The following is a 20,133-nucleotide window of genomic DNA, read 5'->3' as shown; positions in this document are numbered from 1 at the left end:
AAAGAGGAGAGTTCTGTAAGCTTAACTGGTGCTTGCTTTTCTGCTTTCTGAAGTCAGGACTTCTAGACTTCTGTCTGGGTTGAGCCTTATCAATCTGATGCATATCTTTCCCACTGATGCTTTGTGGCAGCAAAAACTTCACTTAGGTGTTCATAGTAGAGATTCCTCGCAGACTTTATAGACAATGTAAAAATGAAAAGTATCTCTGGCTTGACTTGGACATGCAAGGTAAAAATCCTGGTCTTGGTGGCTGAATGGTATAAGATTTACTTGAAATTCCATTCAAGCTGAATGGAGTTGTTTTTACTAGCATGCAATCAATCTTTTCTTTAATGGTTTGGGCTTTTTGGGTATGGTTTGGTTTTTGGGTTATTTTTTTGTTTTGTTTTTTTAAATCAGAGAAGGATTTTGTAATGTCTTCCTTTTCCTCTGTCCTGTAAAGGTACCACCTGCCTGCAAAACAAAATGTGTAATTTTAGGAAGAATAGTTTCCTTATTTCTTAACTTCTTTTCCAGCATCCCCCTGCCTTCCCCCCGTATATATGGCAGAGCTGGGGAATCAAGTGGAATAAAGTTGCAGAAAACATAAAGGGAATAGTGAGAATGCTCTAGATACATACTTAGTACATTCTAGAGATGTTGGCTGATGTGAAATATAATCAGTTGGGCTAAAAGCAAAATGATGCAGATGGGATTTAATAGTATGAAATTATTTATTGCATTTTTTCAATATACTTCATTGTGTTTGTAGCAAAGGTGTCAGTGGGAGACCTAATAAGACAAGATAGCAGAAACTGAGTTAACTAGTTGCTTTCAATGCCTCTTGTGGGAAATTAATGTAATAAGGTTCATACCAATGTATGAAACTGTCAATTTAGTGTTTCATAGTACATTCAAGGGGGTTTTTTGTGCCCAAATGTTTGACTTTTTGCAGCTGTGCTAATTAGGCTGAGAAGACAATGCCTGTGCATACAAACTTTGCCTTGTCACTGCATTACAGCCTTACAAAAAGAAATGAAATTCTAGGTTAATTCAAGGCTCAAAATAGCGTTTCTCTTGCAATATGCATTACTCTTTCCTTGCCACTTTCTTCTCTCCCTGTTCTACATGGAATATTCCATTCATTACTGCCTAAGAAATCAGTTATTTTGCAGCCTGCAAATGCTGAAATGATGTTAGAGGAGAAATGCTTGCAACCAAAACTATTTTTGAACAAACGCTTCATTTCAGAAATTGTAACCGGCTAAGAAAAGCTGAATTGAGATTTTTTTGCTGTAAAATAATTTTGTATTGCATTTCATCAAATGAGTCCCTGTGATGCTCATGTGTTAGGTAATCCTGAAAGAAGACTATATGAAATAGAATACGAGGAGGTACTTAACTGGTATGGAATAGGTTTTGACATCTTTTGTAGGATATTTTCAAGGATAAATTTAAGTTTTTCAGTTATAGATAATCAAAATAGGTTAAGAATCTCTCAGGAAACTTAAAGCATTTGTATTCTAGCCTGCTTTTTTTTTTTTTCTCCATGGTGTTTCTACCTCTGAATCCAAAGGGAAACCTGGCATGCATTCTACTGTTTTGACTATTAAATAAGTGTGCCCTTTCTCATTCTGTTGAGATGGTGTTTAGCTGTGATTGAAAATAAACCTTTTAAATGTTTGGAAAGATACCTGCTATGCTGAAACGATGGATTGCTTATGCATTGTAACAACAAAGGTAAGATGATAAAGCTTTTGATTAATACCTACAATCTTGGAAGTTCTTGTTGAATCTTTCTTCCAGTTTTTGTCTACCTGTAATGAAAATGTCTTGATGGTTTTCTAATGTAGATTTTTTTTTTTTAATGTTAACTGCACAGATTGACAAAATAAACTCTGTAGCTGTTGCTAAGAACAATCATAGATGTTAATTCTTCTAAGAGCTAATTATGCGCATATTGAAAAACTCAAGTGTAGTAGAATGATTTTTTTTTTTGTCATTCTGCAGTAAGACTCTCTTCTATAAAAATTCACTCTCTTTAAATGTGCTAAAATAGTAGTTTGCTTTTTATTCCAGAATGAGGTATTCCAAATGATGTTTTACATAACCTTTATCAGGACATGTTTAATATAATCATCAAAGAGAAGATGATGAATCTCGGAAATCCTGTTAGGGATGGATATGTTTCAAGATGCTTTGTTATTTTGACATCTTGCTGATTTGGGATGAAGACACCCAGATAGCTTAGTGTCATTACTTCTGTGCTAGGATGAAGTTTTATGTATTATTATTTTTAATACAGTCCACTTGTAACTGCTAAAGAGAAAATCCAATGTATAAACAGAATTAATTAGTAGTGTGCTTGTGAAATACTGTCTTGGTGAGTTTGGTTTTTTTGGAAGCTTTTTATTTTCCTGCAAGTGGTAAACTGTTGTTCTGTATTGCTTCCTTTTTCCTGGATGTTCAAATAGTTGCAGGTTTAATTTTTTTAACAAGCTAATTTGACTTCTAGCATTCTTGTGGATAATTGAAGCCATAAAACTTGTTCATACAAACGTCCTTCTCAATGAGTATAATAAAATTGAACATCTTTGAGAATATTTATGTGGGTTTAGTGATAGCTTTTATAAAAGAAAAGGTCAAGATGCTTATTGGTCTGTTTGACACAAGGAAGCATAGGCTGATTGGAATGGGTGAAGTTACCTTGTCTCTCACCAGTAAAGGAGTCTTTATAGTGTCTGAACTGTTGGATTTTTTTGGAAGTGAAACACACCCTTTTAAAACATGTTTGATTAATAACATTCCTTTGTGGCATTTCTGCTTATTTCTTTTAGAATATTCTCTTTTGTGCAGTGAGATTAGGATCGGGTATTAATTCCTTGACTTTGGTCATATTGATAAGTACCTTACCTTTGTTGTGCTCATTTCAAAAAAGGGAGGGGCAGTGCTGTTATTTTTATAATTGAACTGCTCAACTTTAGTTTTACTTGGTACATTTTCTTACTTTCCCATATCTACTTGTCTAAGAGCAGAAAGACAGCTTCTATGGAAAGTTAAGCCTATAGAAAACATATTCTAGGAAAAAAAGTATTGTTTTTTAGTATGATTAGCCTAGCTCTGTGAGTGCGAAGCAAGTAAGACTGCTCACAGAAATGCTGCACGGGAGAGGAAAGAGATCATCCTCACTGCACAGCAAAGTCTTAGATGGGCTTAGACTGATCATGCATTTCCACCTGGAGTTATGAGCACTTAATCCTTCCTGCCTGTTTCATGTGAAGTTTTGGCCTCATTTAACTAAATGCTGCTGTAGTACCTTGTAGTTTCAACTAAAGCTGTTTATTTAAAGTGGGGCTTATGAAAGAACTGTTTGCTTCCCTGTGAACATGTGTGCATCTGATGATTTGAAAGTTGTAGTCTAATGAAAAACACATTCTTTGGTTTTGCGCATAAACTATTTCTCAAACGTAAAGGAAAATGAATGCATATAAGTAAGGCAATTTTGAAATTGGCATTAAAGAAATGTATGATAGGATTTGTAATAGTGTTAAATGTTTCCCCTTTCTCCACCTTGAGTGGAGGAGTATTTGAAACAATTCATTGCTACTCTTTGTTTCTGAATAGGAAAGAGAATAATTTGGTCAGTGAAATGAAATTTCTAACAAATTTGAGGAATCTTTCATAATTTCATCTTTGATAATTCTGTTTTACTTCATTCAGAATTAAGATCTAGTCACGATGGGTGAACAGGTCCTTAAACTACTTTCTATCCTGTCTTCTAAGATCTAACTGGTTTACTTTTGCCATAATCTAGTGCAAAGAGTACTGATTAATACAGTTTTTTTTTTTTTTTCTCCTTATGTGGGCACATTTGGTTTGATGTAGGTAGGCAAATTTGCATCACTGCAACCATGGATACTATTAAGAGCAGGCACGTGGGCTGAGCTTACAGTAATGATTTTTATTTAAGTAACAGTTTTAAATGAGTTCATGGCACTTAAAATACAGAGTATGAAAAATCATTAAATTTTCTAGAAAAGCAATTTTTCAGCATTCTTAGTTTGCTTGTTCAGTAGTATACTTTCAGTAAAACAGTTGAATTTAAAGTGATGTAAGATTTCTTCAAATAATATTTCTAGTAAGACTAGTGCAAAAGAATGACTGTTTTGTACCACTTTTTCTTTCAAAATACCAAGCAGCATGCTGCTTGGACTATACCAGAGCAGTATTGGTCTAATCTAGTACCTTGTTTCTGACAGTAGCTAAAAGCCGGTATCTTGGGAGAGGGGAAGCATGTATGATGCATCAGCCTATTACCAAGGGAGAAAGATGAAGGCTTTTTCCCAAGTTGTTAAACTTAGAAGTCATGAGTCCTCATAAATTCTTGGTCATCTCTGTTCTGGGTGAGCACAGTGATGTGGCTGCACAAGGTGGGAGGCTGCATGGTGCCTGAACACAGGAGCACAGCCAGTGTGGCTGAAGTTGGAAAGATGACACTGAGCTTGTGTGATTACTGCAGATTGCCTCACTTGGTTGTGCAGTGTACTGTAGTTCAGAGTGTCCCATTATTATTCTTGTCAGTTTTCAGAATTTCCCTCAACTCAAGTGAATTGTGCCTCCTCACCTACCAGCTACAAGTGCAAAAGGGAGTGACAAAATCTCTTGCATTGGAAGTGATCTAGTCCAACTACCTGCTTAAAGCAGGGTCAGCATCAATGTCAGACCAGGTTACTTAAAGCTTTGATTAGGTTTTGTAAACCCCCTCGCCTTGTCTCAGTTTAAGGTTTTCTTTCCTCCTGCTGTGCACAGCAAGGGCCAAGCTTTGTTTTCTTGGTAACCTCCTCTTATACATTAGAAGGCTGCTACTAGCTCCTGCAAAGCCGCCTTTTCTCGAGGTTGAACAAGCCCAGTTCTGTGAACCTTTCTTCACTGTGTTTCAGCCACTTGACCATCTTGGTGGCTCTCCACTGTACTTGTTCTTATATTCCAGATAGGATCTAACAAGTGTTTGAAAAAGCATAAGGAGAGGTTACAATGCAAGTTTTAACCTTCTGGAGGTACTGTGTGCATAAAAACTAAAAACTCTGATGTTGGTAGGAAATAAAATGTGATAGAGGCAATTGTGTGAAAATAGAAACAGTTAAAATCTAAGCTTTTATGTATAAACTTGATGCAGAAATTACTTGGGGGGCCCAAAGCAGGATGCTTTCTTAAAGTGGAGGAACAAAATATAGAATTTGGTGAACTTAAAATTGTAGAAGAGATGGAAATGCAGTCATATGGGAAATTATTACACTAAAAGCTTAAGAAATACCATGAGTGCTAAATAGTCCGCAACAGCCCTTCCAAGTTGGCACATGTGAATGATGTGTCATGATGGGTTTTGGCAGGGAACTTCATTTTGCCAACATTCCATGTCCTCACTAAAAAGCAAATTGCTTTCCAAACATGTTTGATTGGATTGTATATAAATCATAGTTATCTGGTGAGCCAATTGAGTAGTGCTAATAATACACCACTTGGCTTTGATATGCCATCTGGTTATAGTGTTGAAGAAATGCGTGCAGAATCAGTCATCATGAAAACTTTGGGAAATGAAAAAAATGGTGCATCACTAATGTTGGCAGTGTCAGCAGATGGTATGAAATTGCTCTTGCGTGTAATCTTGAAGTATAATGCAATGCCAAGGAAACAGCTGCCTACTAGATGGTAAGTGTCAAAATCAAGGATGGTTGTCTGCAGACTGAAGGATTGACTAACTTTCATTTGGAATAGGAGACCAAGTGTGTGGGTAATGTATGCCATAGGTAGGTTTAAAGGGTATTTGACAAAAACAATGAGGGATACAAGCAGAGAATACTGATCTTGTGGTCATGCCAGGAGAAATTATGTCCCAACTGTGTGTATTTGTGGTCATGAACAAGCCTTTAAAAAGTTTGAAGTTTTAATACACAGAACGGACTTGGGCAGGGCATCATGCTTCTAACCCCTACGTGGCCAATAAAGAAGCCCAGTGCAGCACAAGATAGCATGAGGTTGGTTAAATCCAGAGGTCATAGCTAAAGAACTTAAGAAATACTATATTTTGGATTCCATGGGTGGAACAGAAGGTGGCTTGTTTGAGTTTTGAAGATGAATAAGTTTGAAGGTGATGAGTGTGGACACTGATAGTGAAAAAGTTGACAGTGGCAGAGAGTGACAGTGGTGGAAACGATAAAGGGACCTGATATGCAAAATCTGAAAAGCTGTACTAAGAAGGCATGAGAAAATAGACTAACTTAAGGCAAACCATTAGTAAAAGTTTACATTCCTACTGTGTATCAATTACAAGCTTTCTGCATTTAACTTGGTTTAAGGGGGTTCTCTTAAATTCAGAGTTACCATTCTCTTAACATGCTATTTGGTATTCTCCCAACCACCAACAGTTTAGGTCTCAAGGACTTCCTGGGCCAGAGGCAATTGCTGTGTAGTAATCTTTGGCTCTCTTACGTGGATTGTCTAGTCTCACCAAAATGCACATAGAATACAAAACAAAGGTATAAATCTGTGGCATGTACTTCAAATACAGAGCATCTCCAGAGATAATCTTTGTTTACATGTGTTTGCTTGTTCTTTCTAAATGACTGCAAGTATGCAGGGTCATTTCATTGATAAACCAGAAGTTATTAGAATTGTGTGGTTTTTCAGGCAGACACATCAGTGAAGTTTGTATTTGTTCGAGTTTGCATGCCCTAAAAAACTAGATACCACATACCCCAGATACCTATATGAGGCTGATGAATCTTACATGAAGCTCTTGAGTCTTTGTGTTCAAGTTCATGCTTCTTTCATCTCCTGTTCTGAAAGTAAAAGCTGCTAATTAATACTACAAATCAGTGACTAATGAGTTATATTTGGTTCTTGCACCAGTTCTGGGCATGTTTGGTTAGGAATTGATTGAAGAGCAGATAAAAGAAATGTCTGTAAAATACCAGCATTTCCAGCATTTGACTTGTACAACTTGTGGACTGACACTGAGAACATGGTGTGGAATATGTTTAGGTTGGAGATGCTGAATACAGCAGTGAAAAAGGAGAATAACTCTCTGAGATCAATCCTATAAATAAGACCCCTTCAAAGCATTTTCATAACTCCATTTGCCTGCCTGGGACTGTGTGGGTTTATTTCAGAGGAGCTGATGATCATAATCTGAGTAATTTTCCAGGTAGGATTAATGGGAGCAGAGCATTGAAACATTCATTCCTGATTAGTTTTGCTTTACTGTCCTTGTTTACTATGGGAGGAGAATTCAGTCTTTGGCTTTCTGTGACAGTGAACTGATCTATCAGGCTGCTGCTACTGAGGGTGCTTCTGCCTCCTTTTCTTCACTGCTCACGTAATAGGAACCTAGTAGAACCTGATGTGCTTTTCTGCTGGCTAGTGAATGAAAGCAGCTCTTGGAAAAGGTAGCTGCTGGGATGGAGAGTTGGGAAGTATTGAGCAGTTAAATTGACTCAGCTGCCTGTGAAAAGCCAGGTAAAATGATAAGACTTAACAGCTCAACACTTTTGGAAGGAGAAGGGGAGGAGAGCAGTGATTCTCTCTTCAGCAAAATAAAAATGTTTGCTCTGTTTGGCTGCTGCTCATGGAACTGGACCCTCAGTGAACAGCCTTGGCATAGTTTCCTGTTGTAATGAAAACAGTGGGAGAAACCAGTGGGTGAATAAACATAGGGTTGTTCATAGTTGGACATATGGTCTCCAACACGATTCCTTCAGTAGGCAGAGGTATTTAAATTTCTTGATGGCAAAAACCCCAAAAGGCTCCTCTTACTTCTAAGGACATTTCAGGATGGCTGAGCTCACTGGCTGATTATCTGGTATGCCACTAGTCAGTTTTGTTTTACTAGCTGGCACTGTGCTTGATCACTTCTCTTTTGTGAATGCAGTAAGTTGCACCAGGGCTTTGTTAACATGAGGTGTGCTTTTATGCTTTATTCGAGGCTTAATCATAGCCTGATTTATTGTCAGTGGGTATTACTCATACTTTCATAAGTGGTAATAACATTACTTGAATCTTATTCCTAGGACTGGTATTTACCAGACCAAAAAAAGGTAAAACATTGAAGACATCTTCAGGTGAAGACTATTGCTGTTTAAGTGATACTCAGCCTTGTTAATTTTTGTGGGGGTTTTTGGTGGGTTTTGTGGTGGTTTGGTTTTGGTGGTTTTTTTTTTTTGGTGGTGCTTTTTTTTTTTTTTTTTTTTTTTTTTTAATTTTTAATAGATGGTTCTTTGAAGACCATACGCTGCCACATCTTGGGTTTGGAGGAGGGAAGGACACGCTTTAATGAACTTCTAACACATACTAAAAGTGTAACTGAGGGCTGCTGTCTTAAAGGTCAATGTGGGCAGAAATCATCAGCATTTTCTGAACTCATCTAAATGCCCAACAGAGAATGAACAGTCCTTAGGGTGTTTTAGTGACAAACTGATATTGCCTGGAAGAATGATTCCCTCCTCTCCTTTGTGTGAAAACATGAGAACAGTAATTACTTCCTTCTTTTGGTCTTTGTGTGTACTCTAACAGTGGGTTTACTTGTGCCCACATCTATTATATGTTGCGGACATTTTGGCTGCTTCCTTATCTTGGTGAGGCTGAATATGCCAGCCACCACTCAAGTTTCTCTCAAATGTGCCATTGAGATGGAGCACTCCATTGCAGTGAATTTTCATTCCTCTGTGGCCTAATCTTTCTTTCTTATTGGAAAAATAGGCAGTGTGAGTTGCATTTAGCCACCTGCATTTACGGTGCCTTTATTACCTTGTGAAGACACCACCACTGAGGAATGCTTTGTTTGCATGTTGTGATAGATGCGTATGTGACAGATGATGTGCAAGTGGTGTAGCTCAAGCTCCAGAGCTTTTTTCTCAAGCAGACTACAATGGCTCTTCTGACTTGGGCTCTTGCAACTGCTGGGGTGGTGAGTTGGCCAAATGTGGTTGCAGTGAATCTGGAACTGAACAGTCATGCTTCTTGCATTGTTGCACTTGTTTTTTATTTATCGTTGTAATAACTCTGTTGAAGTCCTTGGAGTACTATAATGATGAACTTGGTCCATTTTTCTTTTCTAATTAAAAGATGGCCTTTCACTTTTGTACACTCACTATTTCTTTGAAAATATATAGTAATTCAAAGTTATGCATGTTTGACTCATAGTATATTCCTGTATCTTTTTGTAAATGTTTTACCCAGAAGGAGGCTGCTTTCTTATTCTTCAATTTGCAATTTTTCTATTTGGGGAAAAGAAAAACATTTCATTTACATGTGGTAAAATGCAACTATTTATTACATGACTGAGTCTGAAAATCTACTTTGGTTGCTTTAGCTTTAGTTTAGAAAAGTGCAATAGTACTTAAACCAGGTACAGTCTGTTATAATCCTGCAGTCTGGAGTGGTGATGCTGTTGCAGTTTTTTAAAAAAAAAAACAACAACAAACCACAAAACCAACCAAACAAAAAAAGAAACAAAAAACCCCCTGCAAAACCAAACCACCGTTTTGCTGCTATTTGTAATTAAGATCAGTAATAATTTAACTCTTAACTCAAGAAGGCAAAAGTAGGTTTATTACATGAAACTTTTTTACCTGCTGCCTCCATCTTCCTCCAGTCTGAGAAAGTGGCTAGGGAATACTTTAGCTAGCCAATGTTTTTTTTTTTAATTGAAGTTTGACTCTTTATATGCTATAAAAATTCCAGTTAGGATGAGGGGGAGTGGTTAAGTTAGTGACCCATTATTAATAAATGCATCTTAAAAGCTATTTGTAGAAGATATCCTGGAAATAAGCATTATCTCTTGTATGGTGAGAAATTAATCAATTTTTCTAATTCCTCACTTCCTAATAGGTTGTTTACAGGATCGGATGTACACAGCTGGTTTTATGCAAGTAACTGCAATTCAGGTGACTGGAGAGAAGTTGGAGGTTGGGCTGGAAGCAGCATGGTCTTTGTAACTCCATTCCTGATCTTGTTTTGGTTGATTGTGACAATGTTAACACTGTTTTATACAGTGTTATATAAGTGCCACTGCAAATTGTACATACACAGCTGGAAGTACTATTAGAGTGGTGAGGGAAGTGCTGTCTGGGGAGGAAGGGGGAAAAAAGGCTGGAAGAGCTTGTCTTGACAAGGTAGGGAATATGTTTCGAAAATCGAAAGATGGCAATGACTTTTCAAACAAGAAGATGTTGAAATGAGAAAAATAAGAGTTAAGCCAAAATAAATTAAAGCTGGAAATTAAAAGGTTCCTTGCTGCTAAAGTAATTGGTTCAATAAAAGCCTTTTACAACAATAATGTAGATAACATGAGCTCATTATGGTGTAGCTGGATGATTTTAAAAATCATATGAAGTTGTTTATTAAGGGTTTAGGTTGTTTGAGAGGCCTAGCAGAAAGATCTGTCTCACTTTGCATAATTTTGAAGCAAAAGCATCAGATTGGGTTGGATCCAAGAATGAGGTTTGTTAGTCATCTAAAATTGTGTAAGCACTGTTTGTAGCTTATTCTAATGTAAGTCTCCTGTCAAAAGGATCGTAAAAGTACATATCTGATAATGTTAAACAGGAAAGTTACTTTCAAAATAGGATTGCTTCAACTTCTTGAGTACTCACTGGCAGTCTAAAAACCTTTACTTTTCCTCCCGTTAATTACAATGTTTCTTCATGTATTCGGAGAATAAAATCAAAATGAGGTTTTGTGCATCAGTTCACCAGTGCACCACAATTTATAAACAGCATGTTGGAACAACTTTGGTAACAGATTGTGACTATAATGAAGGAAATTAAAATCTTTCTGGCAGAATCAACTTGTATTTTCTCTAGTTTTGTCTTTGCTTCAATTCTGATACTTGGATATCATAGTAGTTTTTTTGGTTTGTCTTTGTAGGCTGTGAAGTGTATTTCTGTAAAATGAAGACTTTGGAAAAAGGAATATGATTTACTATAGACTCTTGTGTTTTACATCCTTACCTTTAAATGCTGCTGTTAGCAAGCAGAGAAACGCTTTCGAGTGGATGTGGAGAAATACTGCCCTCTACTGTCTATAAAGTGTTTTTCTCAGATTAACAAAAGCGGGACAATGTGGATATCTCCACTTTCGAGAACTAGGCAAGGCTTTCTCAGCCCTCCGAGATTTGAAATATGTGAGGAGGTCCTTTTGAAAGGTAGAGAAGATCACAGAATTTTAGTATTAGCTTAGAGGTTACACAGTTAGAATTAAGTTGTTGGTTTGCTGATCATGAAGCTGTAAAGTCTTGGTTGATATTTTTTAATTCCTATATTATTTTGGGAATTCCTGTATACAGTTAATATCCTTTCACATGCACTACAAAAATATGCATGTAATAATTTTTGTTAAAATTGGATTATCCCAGCCCTAATTAGCTTAGGTAATGACTTCCTGTAATATGAGAACTGGTGACACTAAACCATGACATGTTTTAAAGGGCTTTTACAAACTTTGTCAAGCACTGTTTGTATCCTTTTCCTTTCTTAATTTAAACTTGTGTGTCCTCAGCAACTCAAGTGCTATGAAAGTGTCCTAAACTCTGTACAATTACTTCCCTTACAACATCAAGTAAAGATAATAGAAATGTGAAAACTTTCTGACCTGCTTTTTGTATTGTATGGCTTATGTAGACACTACAGTGCACAAGTGCGTTAAACCTTCTGTAATTTTCTTTCCCTTTCCCTTTTCCCTTTTTGTTGTTCCTGTTTGTCATTGTTTTAGCATCTCTTTAACCAATACTCAAGACACGCAGTGGAAGCCTTGAGTTGCTCTGAGTCTCTGATGCTCTGCCAGTAGTAGGTGATGCAAATTGAATCCTTCAGAGTACAAATACTCTTTAAAAATGAAGCTCTGTCAAATACCGCAAACCAAGAGTTAAGTGAGAGTTCAATTGGCAAGGGTTTCTCCCATCTTGAACTTCTACTCTCCAGCTGACTTGGTGTTGCTAAAGCAGCTGAGTGTGCTGATGCCCATAATGCATGTAGCAATAATTAATGCCTTGGTTAACCCTTTCTGCTTTCCTTGTGCTGGAGTGTTTTCCAGAAACCACTGAGATATCCCATCTCTGTCATGTGCAGCAACATTCTTCCTCTTGTTTACTGCTTCCTGTTAGTTTAGTTCAGTTGTACCTTGTGTTAGTTTTGAACAATGTGTAACAGAATTTGCAGCGGTACCGTAAATTGGCAGCTCAGAAACTCTCTAAGACTCCATCTTGGAGTTTTAGAAAGCAGGCATTCTTTATTGCAGTGCTGGGTGCACAGGGGATCGCTCCACCTATGGTGCACACCGTCAGGCCTAATTGCGCAGGTTAAGTACACGTTCTACATACATATTCAGTAGATTTCCGAGAAATGTTATACATATTCATTAGTTTTCTGGGAGACTGTTCCTCTGGTGGTCTTCCATAGTCTTCCTCGCTTGTAACAAAGGCAGGAGTTCTTATCTTTTCCAGCCCTATCTATCAAGCAAGGCCTCTGCTTGTGCCTTCTCAGGAAGATCGTAAATTCATCAAACAATTGAGTTTTGTGATTGCTCATGGCTCCCTCTTGCTCATTCTCATTTTCTTGATCTTTCAACCTTTACTATATCAGCAGAAATGAAGTCTTAGCTGATTTCGCAACAGACAGCTTGTACAGGTTTAAAATATACTTAAAACTAACTACTATTTTTTTTCTAAGAGTTACTACTCTTTTAGCACTTGTTTAGTTGACAGAAGTCCTTCTCACATCCTGGCTTTCATGCTATTGCTCGAGTGCCAAGCATTAAAGACCACTTTGGAGCTGAAATATAGTTTGAAAAAAAAATTATAGGACTCTACTGGACATGACTTTTCCAGGTTCAAAGTTGCTCTTGAAAGATTTTTTTTTTTTTTTTAACCTTTTACCTGAAATAAGGATAGTACCTCTGAGTTCCTTGATTGCCTCACATAGCCTCTTTTCAGTGGTGGAAGTGGCATAAAAAGTGAAGTGAAAGGAACTGAAGTTTGCTTTGTTGTGACCTGACTGCTTCTTGATGGATCAGATTGTGATGCTGTGGGGAGAGAGCAAGACAAGTGCTCTTCTGCTTCCTGAGTAGTTTAAAGTGCCTGTACTCCTATCAAAAATACCTTCTCTGTTAGGTTAGTGAGAGACATGATTGCTATGTACTACCTGAAGTCACCTTCAGATACATACAACCTCCAGTTAATGACTAAAAAGGAATTCTTCCGACAAAATAACAATAATGCGAAATTCTTAATTTCTTCTAAACAGTTGGCTCACAGAAACTGAGGAGAGTGTAATGTATGGAAAAACATGTATAGGATGAGACAAAAAACTTCATGTAGCCTAGGACTCTGTTTCTGAGTGTGACTGGTAATTCCTCTTAAGAAAAACATGGTAAGTGAAGGACAAGTGCCCACTTCACTTGCTGTCCCACTCCAGCAGGCAGCATCTTAAAGATTTCCTGAGATAGTGATTACACTTGTATGTTTTTATTAGACCGTGGTCTACATTTGATTTACTATTTTGTAGTTCCTTTTTGAACATCTGATGTCCTTGGCAGTGAGTTCTGCAGTAGTTTCTTTTGTTTGCTTTAAAACATCTGCTGGATAATTAAATTGTCTGCCGATGCCCGTGTTGTCTTAAATAGGAATTGCTTTTTATATGCCTTTTCTATGCCATTCATCTTTTTAAAGATTTCATATCATGTTCCCATGCTTAGCTGCTTGCTTTATAAGGTGAAGAGCTTTGTCAGTTCAATCTTCTCAAATGGAAGCCAGTGAGTGTCTTTATCCTTACTGTTATTCTCTGTACTTTTTCAATTTTTGTTGCTACTTTTCTCAGATGGTGATGATCAGAAATGTTTTTCAATAGGCAAGATTTGTGAACACTTCAAAATAATACAGAGAAGTGATACTTTTCTGGTTTTCTCCAAGTTTTGTTTTTTTTTTTTTTTTTGAAAATTGGAACTCTGTTCTGAGCTAATAGCTTTCTTCCACTTGATGGTTTAAAAAGTCCTCTATCTTTTTAGTTAAGGTACTATTTTCTAGGTGTTTTAAAGGCAACAGAGGGGAGAGGGAAGGGGAGAATGACCTACATTTGCTATAACATGCTGTCACATTCACTCAGGTATTTGGGTCCTAACTCTGAAGTAATTTCAAAGCTGAAGTAGGGCATTCTTTTCTGTAGCAAGGTATTGCATCTTGCTAAAACATATTAAGAAGAAATACTCAGTTTTGAAGAGTTGTGCAATTAGTTTGCCGACAGCTGCTTGTGTTTCTTAAGGACTGGTGCATGTGTTACCCTAGATTCCTGCTGAAGTACTGTGGTTAGAAACATGTTTTAATACGCAGAGGCTCTAGGGTCAATAAGTAGGATTGAATCTAGGATCAATATTTTGAAAGTTTGCTTCATAAACTGTGGATACAAATCTGAACTAAAGTTAAGTTCAATTTAAGCTGCTGATGTTGCAAATGTTTTAGTAAGCTTAAAAACTATGATTTAATTTTCATATGCTTAAGTATTTGTGAGTTAATAGTAAACAAATATTTGTAACCTGTTTCTTAAGATTGCTTTCAGCAGGTTCAGACCTCACTGCCAGTCAAAGTACCTACTGTTTTTGCTATAGTAAGGGGAGTTCCTTGTGCCTTCTCTCAAATGATGAAGTTTTGGGGGAGGGGAGAAACAGGATTTGAAAGCATTAGTAACTAAAATACAACCAGGGTAGACTGGAGTAAGCCTGTGGTCAGGGTAGTGGCACTTGGTAATAATAAAGTATGTAAAGCATCACTGTTCAAATTCTTGGCAAAGTTTGGCTTTAATTTGACAGTGATTTTTACTGTGAGAATAAGTGTTTTAATTTCTGTTAGCTAGCATTAAGATAATTCAACCTGCTATAAGAAAATGTAATTTGAGATTCCTTTGTGGAGCTCAAGTTTAGTTCAAGCAACAGTCCCCACACTTCTCACTTAAACTGTTCTGTCATGGTGATTAAGTTGTAACTTGTGTTTTCAGTTTTTAACACTGCCCCCCCCCTTTTTTTTTTCCAGCTTGTTAATTACTTATTCCCTCCTCCTTTGCAAGCTCTGAGTGTGTTACTGCACTGGCTGCCATATTAATGAGCACTGCATAGGAGAATGAATCTGCTAACAACAGCAGAAATACTTGGAAAAATACTTTTTAAAAACTGCAAAGAATTGATACTCACTTTTTAGCAGTATTGGCTCTACCCTAAACTGCTTATAACTTGCACTGTCTCTTACTCAGCTTGCTGTCCCCCATAACTATTAGATGCTTCTTTGTACAGCTGTTATTCCCAGTACCAGTGCATGGGTTTGTTCTATGCTTGCTGCAGAACTTGGCACATCTCCTTGTTGAGCTTCATGAACTGCCTTCAGCCCCAGTCCTTCAGGTCAGATGTCTGCATTAAGGTCCTGCAATTTCTTGTGTTAGCCACTTTAGCTAGGGAGTGTCACTTATCAGTTTCCTTGGGCTGTGCTGTGTGTCATCATGCCAGCAACTAATGAAAATGTTGAGCAATATGGGCCCCAGTATCTGTTCTCGGGGTGCTCTGCTTGTTACACCTGCTAGCCAGGTATCACGCTATCAGTCACCTTCTGAGCCTGGTGGTCCAGCAAATTTTCAACCCTTGTACCAGTCTGTTTGTCCTGCCTGTGAGTCCTTAACTTCTGGATGAGAAAGCTTCAAGAGGCTCTGTCAGAAGCTTTTCAAAGCCTTGGTCTCTGCCTGTCTGTTCTGTGCCTTCTTGCAACTCTCCCCTTTACCTTTTAGTTTCCCAGAAAATGGTAGGAGGGTCAGTGGCCTGCAGGCAATAACAGTCTTCCTTATCTGTTCTCAGTTAATAACAAAGTGTAAATCACTAGTATCCTTCCCATCTGGGTTGAGATGGCAATTTTAGTTCTTTCCTGTAAGAGGATTTGCATTTTAAGATGGAGGAAGTGATGGAGTTGCAATGAATTGAAATTATAGGCTAGTAAATACTTTTATCCTTTGGAGTCGAATAGTAGCATTGTGGATCTTTTCCCTTTTAGAGGAAGGAGTCATCTCTGTTTTTGAAATGTTCAAATCTGTTAGAATGACGGAAGAAATATACTATAGGAATTTCCTCTTTAAGCATTGTACCAACTTAGTTGTATGAAAGTCGTTTTGAAAACAGTTGTTTCTTACAGAACCTAGCGACCTCTGTGTACTCAGAAATGTATGGCAGATACTTGAGCATCAACAGAACAGTATTGCTTCCTGGATTCTGTCCTGCTCTCAGTAAACTACTTTATAATTGAGGCATGATCTGTTTTCACTGTTTTAAAGCAGTGGGACTGGAGGACTGATTTGTGTTTGTCTCTGGGATCAACCTTCTCACTGTCTGCAGTGGAGAAAAAAAGAAACAGTTACTATTATTGTGCAAGGACTTAATCTCCACTGGCTATGAGAGGCTCTTAGCTTTTACTCTGTTGGCGCTACATCAAAGGAGGAGAGCAGAAACGTGTCAAATTGCAGTCTTTTCTTCATGTTGTGTTAAGGAAGCCTGAATGGCTATTGAATCTGGAGTAGTATGAGGCTTCACCAGATAAAAGGCATGTGTTATTAGTATATTTCCTCTCCCTCATTTTCACTTGTTTTTTACCTGTGTGCTCTTATTTTTCCAGTGGAGGTGCAGATGCTTGATTAATACTTTGAGAGTTACTCAGCAGCAGAGCTACATTGCGTGGACCTTTTAAAAGGTATTACACTACCGAAAACTGAAAGACCGAAAAGGAGGTCTTTCAAAAAGATAGGCTGGGATGACTGAGATTCTGAGCAGTCCTTCAGTAGCTGAAGGATCTTCATAGGTTATCGATTCTGGAATAAAACTCAAAAACATCGTCTTTCCTCCCATCACTGGCCCCCCCCCCCCCCCCCCCCCATAGTTCCTGCATGATAGTCTGAATCAAGCTAGCCTTCTGTCTCAGCCCAGTAGATTCTTAAGGAAGATGATGTTTTGGAGGATATGCTTAGCCTAATCATCCTGGGTCCTACAGGGAATAACCCAGAGTGATAAATTAGATCCTTGTTCCAGCCTGGTCTTTACACTGGTGAGAGCAGTCCGAGCTAATCACACCCTGCTGGATTGAATCTTTCCTGCTGAGTATAGCCTTGAAAATATAACCTCTTTTGGCTAGTAATCTTTATCACTTGAGTTTAGAGTCTATCCATTTCAAATGCAAACTGGGTAGAAGCTTCATTGAGCGTGTGGGGAAGGGATGAGACAAAGGTGTAAAGCTTTTGGGTCTTTCAGAAGGTCTGTTACTTACTGGGCTTTTATAGTTTATCAGTTTTGTCTTCGGGATTCAGTGTCTGTTATTCACTAGAAATCTTTTTGAGGGTTGGATGGAACTATCTGGGGCTAAATACATATACGTTTTTCTCCTCTGTGGACAGATGGGAGCAACACATCAAAGGCAACTTTAGAATAATCACATACTTTTATTCTAAGAGTGATTTCAGCAATGTTTTTTGAATGCAAATATATCGCAGTTCTTAATTTTAAAGGACTTTTCAGGTCAGACTGGTACTGTGTTTGGCTGAGATGGAGTTAATTTTCTTCACAGCAGCCCATATGGTGCTGTGTTTTAGATTGTGACAAACTGTTGATTAACACACTGATGTTTTAGCTATTGCTGAATAATGCTCACACAGTGTCAAGACCTCCTCTGTTTCTCACTCTACTGCCCTAGCAAGTAGGCTGGGTGTGGGCATGAGGTTTTGAGGGGACACACTGACCCAAACTGACCGAAAAGATACTCCATATTTTTTATCATGCTTAGCAATAACACCGGGGGGAAGTCTTTCCAAAGTAGCTGTTGCTCAGGTTGGTCATCGGTCTGCTGGTGGGAGGTGGTTAGTGATTTGTCTTGCATCACTTGTATGTGTGTTTGTTTTTCTCCCCTTCACTTATTTATGTTGACCTATGAGCTTTCTCCCCTTGCTTTTGCCTTTCTGATTCTCTCCCTCATCCCTCTGGACAGGAGCAAATGAGTGACTGGGTGGGTGCTTACCTGCCATCCAGGGTCAACTTACCACAGACTGTTTCTAGACATGTTAAATATGTTTAAAGTAACGTAGTACTCTTTGATTTTTAGAGATTTCCTAGTTAAGGTGTATTCTAATCACAGTACAGTCTATTCAGAATACAGTCACCCTTTTTTTTTTCCTCACAGAGATGTTACCAATATAATGAAATTAATTTTCTGCAGTGAATTTAACAGAGGAGGTCAGGTAGGCTTCAGTCTATCTGCTGCATTCACATCCTCTTTATTGGATCAAACCTGAAGTTCTGCAAAAGGAACCATTTATTTTCAGTCCTTTCCTGGTCTGTTTTGAGGATGTTCTCCCCGTTTTGGTGGTTTCCAGCTAGGAAAAAGTAACATTGGATTTTGGATTTCATGGTAGTCATACTAGCCAATTCTGTAACCTTTCTAACTCTCAGGAACTTCTTGTGTGGAAACTAAAGATGTAAAGGCATGTTCCAGTAGTGCTAAAATACTTTCAAAACATAAGAAGAAGGGGAAGAGATTCTACTCTGGGCCTTTTTAATTCCAAAACATGAAATGGCCTCATACTTGCCTTACAAAGCATGACTTCCTATAACTTTTTGTCAAGGTGTGCTACTATTTTAATATAAGCTACTATATAGCATTTTACTGTACTTTTCCCCCGTTTGATATTCTTGATATCTTTCTCATTAGATAAATTCTGCCTGTTGTTGTTTAGGCAGCCTTACCCCCTCCCCGCTCCGCCTTCCTTTGGTGGGGACTTTTTGATATTTATTCCCTTGCCTGCTACCTACTTCTAAGAAGCTTGCAGATGATCGATATCCTCAGAGACCTCTATCCCTCCAGTAAATTTGGCTGAAATTAACCTGGAGTGTTAGGATTACTAAGAGGCAGGGCATAAGACAGATGAATGGTATGATTAAATATCTTTGAAATCATACTTCGAATACACAGGACCTCTATCCAGTGGTAATTGTCAAGAAGGTCTGTTTTTTGTGAAGTTTTGCTTCTGAATGCTCTTTTGTCTGTTGTTACTTTGCAGCTTGTATTTTGAAGCCTGATTATTTTTGCATATACAGGATGTCATAACACAGACACCTCTGGGTTCTTTCTCTGATATGGCATTGTATTTTCCTCCTCTGTTTTGGACTGAAGAGAACTCCAAAAAGCAAGTTTATAAAAATGCCCATAATGATGGTCACTCAGTTGGGAAGGAAAGTATTCTTGTCTGGTTTTTGGCTTGACTTATCAAGGCTTATGAAGGACCTCATCGGAGTGATATCCCAGATCTGTCTTATACTTAACAATTTAAGACTTGGAATAAACTGGGAGAAAAATCACAAACACCCACTGAAAAGTTTCTATTCATAGGACCTGTTCTGGGCTTAAATGCCATTGCAGGGCAAGTTTTAAAAAATGCAACTATTAATCCAATTCCTCTTTCCAAAGTAACATTTCCCCTTCCTTCTGAAGTGAATGGGGTTGTGGTATTCTTCAAGATTTTGGAAACTTAAGACACAGACAGCTGTATTTACAATATGCTAATTGTCCCAGAAAATATTTTTCTGTTGTTGGTGTCAAAACAACAGAAAGGATTCTCTCAATTTTTGAGAGTTTGGTGATGATCATTTTCAGCACATATGGGTCAGATTGAGTGGGCACGGCAAGTTTTATATATTAGAGTATTAAGCTTCTTAAGAAGGGCAGATGCACATCAGTGTTCTGAACTGGAGGTGCAACAGTGGCTGTTGGTTTAACTCCTGCAAACATGTTTACCTGCCAAGCTCACAAAAAGGTGGTTCTAAGGTATGGATTCCTGTTAAAGATACCCTTTAGAAGGGGAATTTTCAGCTCATGGTGTTTTCAGTAAATAAACCTGTTTGCTTGAAAGTACCGTGCAAATGATTTTTCTGGCAATTTAGGAGCATGCAGGAACAAGCAGTACATTTTTTTGGCTGCTTTCTCAAAATTGGGTTGGATGATCATCTGATACTTCAGAGAGCAAGAACTGCAAAGCCAAAGAGAGCTTCATGGGCACTGATGGATGCAGTTTGCACCAGACATTGGTTGTCATGAAA

General features: G+C 37.9%; 1 protein-coding gene across 21 annotated transcripts in view; it reads left to right on the top strand.

Annotated features, from left to right (window-relative positions):
* Positions 1-20,133, top strand: part of DLG1 (discs large MAGUK scaffold protein 1) — a 173,225-nt gene that overhangs the window by 24,983 nt on the left and 128,109 nt on the right. Inside the window, exon 1 of one of the 21 annotated variants that reach the window (XM_052803518.1) lies at positions 1,197-1,719. The exons of the other annotated variants lie outside the window; for them this stretch is intronic. Within the exon in view, the coding sequence (XP_052659478.1) occupies positions 1,690-1,719 (30 nt within the window). The 5' untranslated portion in view covers positions 1,197-1,689. Of the gene's footprint in view, positions 1-1,196; positions 1,720-20,133 lie in introns of those variants that run through there. 21 annotated transcript variants of the gene reach the window in all.

The sequence above is a fragment of the Harpia harpyja genome, chromosome 12 (genome assembly GCF_026419915.1).
Source record: "Harpia harpyja isolate bHarHar1 chromosome 12, bHarHar1 primary haplotype, whole genome shotgun sequence".
Taxonomy (NCBI): Eukaryota; Metazoa; Chordata; class Aves; order Accipitriformes; family Accipitridae; genus Harpia; species Harpia harpyja.
The sequence above is the reverse complement of the archived record's forward strand: the minus strand, read 5'-3'. Positions and strand labels throughout refer to the sequence as shown.